The following is a 9,612-nucleotide window of genomic DNA, read 5'->3' as shown; positions in this document are numbered from 1 at the left end:
GCACTTGAGAGAATATTGACGACTGAGATGTTTATCAACATGAACTTGGAAAAAAAAAAATGCCTGTTATTAAAAAATACTCCTGTACATGGGAGATCTTTCAGTTCTGGCTGCTCCACCGTTCTCTGTGACATCACAAAGTTCCAGGAATAGAAAAGCCTGATAAAATGAGTGAGTGCAGCCTGACCTATCGGCTCACAGGGATAACTGTACATACACTGAGCTCATTATTACAAACTTTGATCAAGTTAATATGAAGGAACGGGAGATTTATGACAGGAAACAAGAACAAAACGAGGAAAACAGGTCCACTTTTAATCTAATTTTATTACCTGGTTATTTAGTCAATTAGATTTTTACATCTTACTCATTAAAAATAACGACCCCCTCAGATAAATCTCGATAAGTGCATTTAGAAAAGGACAGGCGCCCAAAAACAACCATTACAAGAGAAGCTGGAAACATCTGTGCGTCTCTCTCTTCTTGTATATAAAAGGAGGTAAAGCCACAGATTCTGATTCTCCACAGAACGACCCAGTCTGCACGATGACATGGAAGTAGGACAGTCTCTGTTTGCCCCACCCACTTCCGCCTGCAGCATCTTGCGTCGCCTTTAGCAGACGACAGCGAGGAAACGCTGCCGCTCAGGGAGAGTCCCTCCAGCAGGGAATGATGAGAAAGTGAACACACACACATGTGCTGTTTGACTTCAGCCTCTGACTCTTTATGGCTCAGAGTTCCCCGTGAGGAGCCTCCAAAACAAAACCCCAAATCCCCCCGACACGGTCCGGCGAGCCAACACGAGGCTCCGCCTTTAGGCGAGCACTCAGCAGTCCTCTGAGTGTAATTTTCAGGCACTATGGACACACACACACACACACACACACACACACACACACACGGTCCAAGCAGTCAGTCGTCCGGCTCGGTGACACACTGCTCCACGATCTCTCTCAGGTTGGGGTTCTCCATGGCGGCCGCCACGCGCTCCTTATCGTTGATCTGTTTGTTAACTGAGACAAAAACAGAGACGACACAAACGTTCTGACAACTGGACCACACCGGAAACCCGCACACGTGCCGCCCCCTCCTGTAATGTTTGAGCTGGTTATTGAATAACCTCAGAGAGCGCTGCTTAGCTCCAACATATCATCTCATGCGGTGTTCCTCAGGGCTCCATTCTAGGACCTCTGCTGTTGCTCCCAGCTCGGGTTTATCTGAGTCTTTGTAAAGATTTCACCACATTTCTGAGTAACTCAGAGCTGGATCAGGTATCAGCGTCAGTGGGATCAGTGCTGTGGTTTCAGATTCAGGGTTTTAATGCTTAATGACACCATGTGCTCTGTGAACCACTTGCTCATGTCTGTGCTGTAATGTTCATGCAGCGTTTTAACCTCTTGTCTCTGCACTTTACTGCTCTGTGGGGATTTTTAGCTCTTCACTCTCACCTGTTGCTGTATTTTGTCAGTTTGCTCCATTTTTTAAAAGTCGTACTTGTCAGTACAGATAATCTCTTGATATTATTTTTTTATCTTGCATTGTCTACATGCTAATACCTTTACACGTTGAGCACTTTAATCCCATAGTTCTTAAGTTTTGTGTAAATTAAACCTAAAGACGGTCAAAATAATAGTAACCATAGGAACCTGTGCAGAGCCGCGGTAGCATGTGACTAAAACAGTAGGACAGGGTTAGGAGCAAAGTCAGACATGTAAAGTAAATACCATGAACGTCTTGGCTTCTAACAGCAGATTCAGGACAATCTGTAGTTTCTAAAAGCTCAGATCCTTCTGAACCCCTGCTGTCTTTGCTGAATACGTCTAGCTGTGTGTTCCACACAATCCATGAAAATGCCTTTCAAAAAGAAATGAGGCAGACTTACTATCTTCTTCAGTAGAGTGTGTTCCTTCCGAAATGTAAATTTCCAACTGAGAAGGCAAAGAAAAAGAAGCGTTGTTAACGGGCTGCTTGTTTCAGAGTCATTTATCCAGCTTTTATTCAGTTAACAGAGGATTTGAAAGCCCGGCTCTGCATAAAAGCGAGAAACACAGAGGAAGGTGGTTTAGGATTAGAAACTCGGAGAGCAGAAATAAAGCAGGATTCCTGCGGCTCAGAGAACAACAGACGCCATTCATCATTTAAAACTCAACTTTGAAACATGAACGCTGCTCAGAGTGTGATAAAACTGAAATCTGACGGTGCACAGCGTGAACCCTCGGTGACTGAGACTGCTCTCAGATGACTGGTTTCAGTGATAGGACTTGGTCCCCAATGGGCAGAGAAACGCTATCATGGAAGACAGCAGGAAGACAACGCTGGAAACTAACCGAGCTTTGGCCAAGAGAACATCTGGGGCCGGTGTCCTGCAGGTTTTAGATCTCACCCTGGGTCAACACACCTGAATCACATGACTTCATTACCAGGCCTCTGGAGAACTTCAGGACATGTTGAGGAGGTCATTTAGCCTTTAAAATCAGCTGTGATGGATCAAGGACACATCTAAAAACTCTTTTAGCCTCTGTCGGGCACCGCTAGCCTCTGTCGGGCACCGCTAGCCTCTGTCGGGCTCCGCTAGCCTCTGTCGGGCTCCGCTAGCCTCTGTCGGGCACCGTCAGCCTCTGTCGGGCTCCGCTAGCCTCTGTCGGGCTCCGTTAGCCTCTGTCGGGCACCGTCAGCCTCTGTCGGGCTCCGTCAGCCTCTGTCGGGCTCCGCTAGCCTCTGTCGGGCACCGTCAGCCACTGTCGGGCACTGCTAGCCTCTGTTAGCCTCTGTCGGCACTGTTAGCCACTGCTAGCCTCTGTCGGGCACTGCTAGCCTCTGTCGGGCACTGCTAGCCTCTGTCGGGCACTGCTAGCCTCTGTTAGCCTCTGTCGGGCACCGTCAGCCACTGTCGGGCACCGTCAGCCTCTGTCGGGCACTGCTAGCCTCTGTCGGGCACTGCTATTCTCTGTTAGCCTCTGTCGGGCACCGCTATTCTCTGTTAGCCTCTGTCGGGCACCGTCAGCCACTGTCGGGCACTGCTAGCCTCTGTCGGGCACTGCTAGCCTCTGTCGGGCACTGCTAGCCACTGTCGGGCGCCGCTAGCCACTGTTAGCCACTGTCGGGCACCGCTAGCCTCTGTTAGCCACTGTCGGGCACCGTCAGCCACTGTCGGGCACTGCTAGCCTCTGTTAGCCTCTGTCGGGCACCGTCAGCCACTGTCGGGCACCGCTAGCCTCTGTTAGCCACTGTCGGGCACCGTCAGCCACTGTCGGGCACCGCTAGCCTCTGTTAGCCTCTGTCGGGCACCGCTAGCCTCTGTTAGCCTCTGTCGGGCACCATCAGCCACTGTCGGGCACTGCTAGCCTCTGTTAGCCACTGTCGGGCACTGCTAGCCTCTGTTAGCCACTGTCGGGCACTGCTAGCCTCTGTTAGCCTCTGTCGGGCACCGTCAGCCACTGTCGGGCACCGTCAGCCACTGTCGGGCACCGTTATCCTCTGTTAGGCAACATTAGTGAAACTTTTTTTGAAGTGGATGCAACTTTCTCGGACTCGAACACTAAGTGAATAAACTCTCACATGATGTGAGAATGAAATCAAACTGTTAATGAGAAGAACAGACATGAAAAGTGTTAGCTTATAACCAGCTGTTGTTGTTGTTTAACCAGTGCTCGTCAGGCTTGTCTAATCTGCCGGTAAAAAGTAATTAGGACAACATCAGGAATAAATGAGCATGTTTATGCACTTTTCATGTGTTACCTATTAATTATACGTTTAACAGAATGTGAGTTTATTTTTCATGAGAATCAGGAAGAGAGGATTCAATACCAATAATACAAATATGAGTTTTTGTACCAAATAACCTGAAATAATCACTCACTGTATCTTTAATGTTCCTGTGTGGTTTGGATTAATTGCTATGCAAACAGTCAGTGAGAGCTTCCTGCAGAAATCAGGCTCCATTAAACAAACTTTTCATTACCCTGATAACTTTTTCTGCCAGTGTGAAGCTGCTTTGTCCAGCACTGCTGATTAAAATCACTCCTCTAATTAAGAGGCTACTCGACTCGTTTGTAAAGCAGCTTTAATGATGAAGCTTGCAGCTCTCCACCTGCCTGCACCCTCTCCGGTCTGTCTGATAGCAGTCCAAGAACTCCTCGATCTCTGATGCTGAAACCTCTCCAACGAGCTTGTGAATAAACCGCTAACGGGCTGCCAAGGCCAGCGGAGGGTTCGTCGACAGCGGTATTCCTGCCTCCGTTTCTCCGAGTGCCGCTCATTGATGTGTTAATGACAGAACAGCTGTGTCTGTCCAGGAAGCTTCGACTCCTCCGCTTCCTTTTGTTCTCTGTGGGAACGTTCGATTTGTTTTGTCACATCTGAGTTTGGAAGGCAGTTCAAACGTCTATGCACACAAAAACAGCACCGGGTGAAACTTCTATAATTATATTGCTAGATACAGAAAATGGCTGAAAGCAAAGGTGTCATTTGGCAGAGGTCAGCTGACCACCTTGTTGTGGCATCACTGAGAAGCGGGTGCGCATTTTAACCTAGACCATGACGAGCTCCGCCTAAACCCTGACCAAAAGTAGAAAGTGGGCGGGGGAAAAGGTGATGCTAATTGCTAAAAACAAAGGTTCAAATCCAACCTTCTTTGTGTATTTTCTCTGTACATATTTGATACCTAATAAAGGTTTTTTTTAAATGTTGGATTGCTAGCCAAAAATTGGAATTAAAACTAAAGCTGGCGATTTTCCAGCAGCTCTGGCTGAATGCTCTTTGGCCCAAAGAGCTAAGACTTGGAGACCAAAGCAAACAGGAGAGATTCATTGCACTGGCTTGACCACAACATCAAGATAAAAAGGATCTATGGGGGCTTGATGCCAGAGGAGGTCGGGGTGAAAATGTGTCATCTGTGGTTTGGGTGCAGCGACTTATGTCACGCTGAAACTCACCTTGTGTTTAAATGGCAAACATCGCTGGAGCTTGACTTGTAAGCACAGGCCTGCAGACACAGAAGAAGCCCATCAGACACTGACGAAGAGCAACGTTAGCAGCAGATTAGACGAGTGTGTGTCAGAGTTTACTGATGAGGAAAACAGCAAACAGGAACATCAAACATGAGAAGAAGCACGTGCCATAAAAACTAAGGCACTGTGTGTGTGTGTGCATGCATGTGTGAGCACGTGAATGAATGTGTATGTGTCTGTCTCTGTATACATGACTTCCTGCCACACAATATATGCTTACAACTGTTTAACCACATTTCCTGGTTCTCCAAAGGTCATCTCCCCACACCTGTATACAGCTTAACTTTAATGGTTCACCATATACAAGCATAGGGGAGCCCCTAAATGGCCGGGGCTGAACATCCTTCACAAGATAAGGAAACTAGGATCTCACATGGAATGTGCCTGTAGTTAAACATTACGGGCCCCCCACCATTCAACAGGCCGGGGAGGAGAACAAAAGAATATCTAAACATGCTGTTTAAGAAAAGGTTTACAAACTGAAGCACAACAATGACAACATTTAACAAAATCACTCCAACAACAATAAACACTTTGAATCGTGAGAGCAGCCTCCCATTCAAAAAGAACCAACTTCTGCCGGTAGCTGCTAAATTAATCATTGTCCCACAGTGATGTCTTCAGCTGCCACAGCATATGTCGGGTTTTATATAGTCTGTCTTGAAGTAGATTCACTCTGTCGCTCCGACAGTTTGATAGAAATAGGAAAAGGAGCTGGAGCGGCCGATAAAACATCCAAAAATGGAGCCACAGCTGTGGGCTAGACCCCCACAGCTGTGTTAAAAGGCTCTCCATGATGCAGCAGCGCTGTCTGGTTACAATTTTATTTGCTTTTACACACACGCACACACACACGCACACACGCACACATATGCATACACGTACGCACACACACACACACACACACACACACACACACACACACGCACGCACACACGCATACACACACACACACGCACGCACGCAAATATGCATACACACACGCATGCACGCACACATGCATACACACACACATGCACGCACACATGCATACACACACACACACACACACACGCATGCACGCACGCAAATATGCATACACACATGCACGCACGCACACATGCATACACGCACGCAAATATGCATACACAGATGCACGCACACATGCACCCACGCACACACACGCACACACGCACGCACGCAAATATGCATACACACATGCACGCACACACACACGCATACACACGTACGCACACACGCCAGCACACATATGCATACACACACACGCACGCACGCACACACACACATGCACGCACACATGCACGCACACATATGCATACACACACGCGCACGCGAGGCGTTGGTTATTTCCTGCTGCTCATCACATTAAGAGCGTCCTCGGGCGGACTGTCACTGCAGCGCCGCCGCTGTGAGGACGTCCAGAATAATAGGTACGAGCTCTGTGGCTGCCAGCACGGCGGCCTTACAGAGGTGATGGAGAGACTGGACTGTGATTAAAAGGGAAACAAACTCCTAATTAAAATAAATCAGGTGGTTACGACCCCGTTGCACAAGAATTCAGTGATGTGCAGCTCTCATAAATATTCATGTTTTATTCCCAACAGAAGAGAGAAAACACATCAAATGTTTAAACTGAGACTTTTACTGTTCTCCATGGAAAAAGAGGAACATTTTGCAAGAAGGAGAAGCAGCGGGGCAGCTCGCTCTCTGAGCACGAGGCTGTTTTCTACATGTTCATTTGTTTTCTTTGCTCTTATTAAATCTACTTTAACAAGTTTGCAGATACGGGCAGTGTGACAGAGGTTTACTCTGATTACACAAACTGTATGCAGGACTAAGTAGTATTATATAATATTACACTGCAGTATATTTCTGACTAACCTGACGACACTTACATACTTTGAAATCTGTAGACAGTACTTTCTATATGCTGACAACACACAGCACACCTGTAAGAATCATGGAAACTAACCTGACCCTGCTCTACCTGAAGCCCTGACAGTTTATCCAGCTACGCGTCCACAGACAGGATGACACCAAACACAGAGCAGGTCACCTCGGCCGAGGTAATCTGGTCACTGGCAGCAGGTCAGTAACATGTCTGGGAATAAAAAGAGTGTGAGGAGGAAAGACGAGCAGAGGTTCACAATCTGCACAAAACTACGTCGAGCAGCTGCTCTCTTTGGCTCACAGACATTTATGCGCTGATGTAAAAGACGAGCGGACGCCGCAGTGAGAAACACGAAACACGTTCCTGCCATCAGATTCAAAATGAGCTCATTGTTTTATCATAATGGTTCATTTTCTCAGTTTAAACACTGGACACATGTCTCTGTGCTCCAGTAGATAAAACAGGAGTTTATGAGGTTTGCAGTGTTACTTACACTGCACACAGCATCCCAACTAACAGCTTCTGGGGTGGATCACAGACTCTTGTGTGACTGGTGGTTGTTTGAACTTTTTAGTTCCTGATTGTTTTTAACTCGATTTCATTTTTAAGTGTTCAGTCTTGTCTTTAGGCTCATGTTGATCTTTCACTCTGGTTTCTTTTTGTTGAAGCTAAGATTCGTTTTTCAAATGCAGTTCCTCCTGTAAGCGTCTCCTGCTGATCTCCAAAGATTTTCCATAAACCTTAGAAATAGATTATCTGGAATATTTTGAGTTGTCCTCCTAACAGGAGCTGAAATAACTCAGACCTGGTTCAATCATCGACTCACCGATCAGCGTAGCCAGGGAGCAGTGGGGGACGGTGGGGGAGAACCTGATGATGATGAGGTACTCGTCTTCTCCGAGCTCCTGCACCTCCACGCACTTCTCCGTCACCACCTCCAGCTCCTCCAGGGTGTTGGGCTTCTCTGGGTCACGGATCGATTTGATCACATCTGATGGAGGGCAGAAAAAGAAAACGTGAGTCACATGACGGCGAGATTAAAGTGACAAAAACAGGCAAAGCCTCGTGTTTGAGGATCAGCTGAAACAAACTGAGAACGATACGAAGAGTCCAAGAAATTCTGAGTTTTTCCTGCTGCAGAGCAGACCTGTAGGAAGGTCACTGTGAAGGAAGTGAGTCTCAAGGCTGTCAGGCTCAGATATATACATACACCCCCCACGAATGTCAGGTTAAATGCCTCTTAGCAAGATGCACCTCAACCACATGTTTTTGTATCCATCAACCAGCTTCTGGCACATCTGGCTGATATTTGACTGCTCTCCTTTGCTGAATCAGTCGAGTTCATTTAAACTGGTCCACAAATTTTCAGGGGTTTGAAACGCTCAATGCTAAGCCCAGTGTTAGCCTGCTTTATCCAAAACCAGTTCTGATATGTGTTTGGGATCGTTGTCCTGTTGGAACTCCTGACTGTGTCCCCGTTTCACCCGGCTAGCTGCTCATTTGAGCTGAGGGGGACAGTCTGGGTCTCTCCCAGACCTCAGGGGTGACAGATCTGAGTAACTTGTACTTGTGTGATCTTGGATCCTTGCTCAGAAACGGCTCAGAGAGACTTTCCCAACTTGTGTAAATCTGCAGTTCTGCTTTTCAGATCTTCACTGAGATGGCTGGACTTTCCCGTTGTTCCCAGTATTGGTCAATCCAGTGAATGCTGTCAAACAAATCCTTTTTATGCTGCAGAGAGAATCTGTCAGTTGTAATTAACCATGATCACTAATGAGAAGCTAACAGGCCTCGGCCAAGTTTAAAGACATTATAGAACCTCCAACATCATTTATCACAAGCTTTCAGCATGTGTACGTAAACATCAAAATGAATTCAGACTTGAGCACCCAGATCCTGTTTTTAAGTTTTTTAAAACAGTCCATCCTGGAAGAAGAACCGTTCAAAGAAATCATTAAAGGCCCAAAATGACTGTGAGGTTCAAGCCTGTGACGAGTGGATGGAAACTTCATGTAGTTTTACTGAGGAGGACAGTTAAAAATAGGTCAAATGTTGAAGGTAAGTGTTAATTCTCTACCCTTTTCCACATGTTTAACCAGCCAAATCTTTTCTTTCGTCGCACCAAACTCCAGTTCAATAATCTTACATTTAACTTAATCTTCAATAGTTTACGTTTTTACTACTAATCTATAACACCTGCTAAAGCTCATTACACGGTCGACACTTCGGCGCGTGATTTAATCATCTGCGAGCAAAACTGACAGAAAACTCTTACTCAGTTTCTTACAGTGTGGCGGTAGTCATCACTGACTGCATGTATTTAACAATATTTACAGTCGTTGGTATTTATTGTCAGTATCTTGGCCGTGGGTTTACAGACTTACAGTACGTAGACAGGTTAGCTGACAGTGCAGTAGAGCCTTGTTTATGAGACCAGAGCCTCCATTAGCCTCCATTAGCGGCTGAACGTACCGTACACTTCTAACGCTTTCTCCTCCATCTTTTTGGTCCTCGGGGCATTCCAGTTGTTCATCAGTCCGGAGAACTGTAAAACCTTCGTGACAGTTAACGACACGAGGCTCAACACTGCTTCCATGTTTTAGAAAACGCCATAATAAACGGGACCTTTCGCGGTGACTTTGGCAGGAAAGCTAAGAGACAGCCGTTAGCGTACAGCAGCGCGCCTTCAGCAGATCTCTATCTGCGACAATG

General features: G+C 46.7%; 1 protein-coding gene across 1 annotated transcript; it reads right to left on the bottom strand.

Moving 5' to 3' along the window:
* Positions 1–309: 309 nt before the first annotated feature.
* ciao2a (cytosolic iron-sulfur assembly component 2A) lies at positions 310–9,600 on the bottom strand. The gene is made up of 5 exons (XM_084936616.1): positions 9,373–9,600; positions 7,727–7,891; positions 4,935–4,984; positions 1,883–1,928; positions 310–1,013 (listed from the first exon to the last, which is right to left on the bottom strand). Exons 1-5 carry the CDS (start codon positions 9,494–9,496, stop codon positions 913–915), a joined length of 486 nt encoding a protein of 161 aa, XP_084792742.1. The 5' UTR covers positions 9,497–9,600; the 3' UTR covers positions 310–912.
* Positions 9,601–9,612: the final 12 nt, after the last annotated feature.

Source organism: Perissodus microlepis, chromosome 7 (genome assembly GCF_051167445.1).
Source record: "Perissodus microlepis isolate ML-2025 ecotype Zambia chromosome 7, ASM5116744v1, whole genome shotgun sequence".
Lineage (NCBI taxonomy): Eukaryota > Metazoa > Chordata > Actinopteri > Cichliformes > Cichlidae > Perissodus > Perissodus microlepis.
The sequence above is the reverse complement of the archived record's forward strand: the minus strand, read 5'-3'. Positions and strand labels throughout refer to the sequence as shown.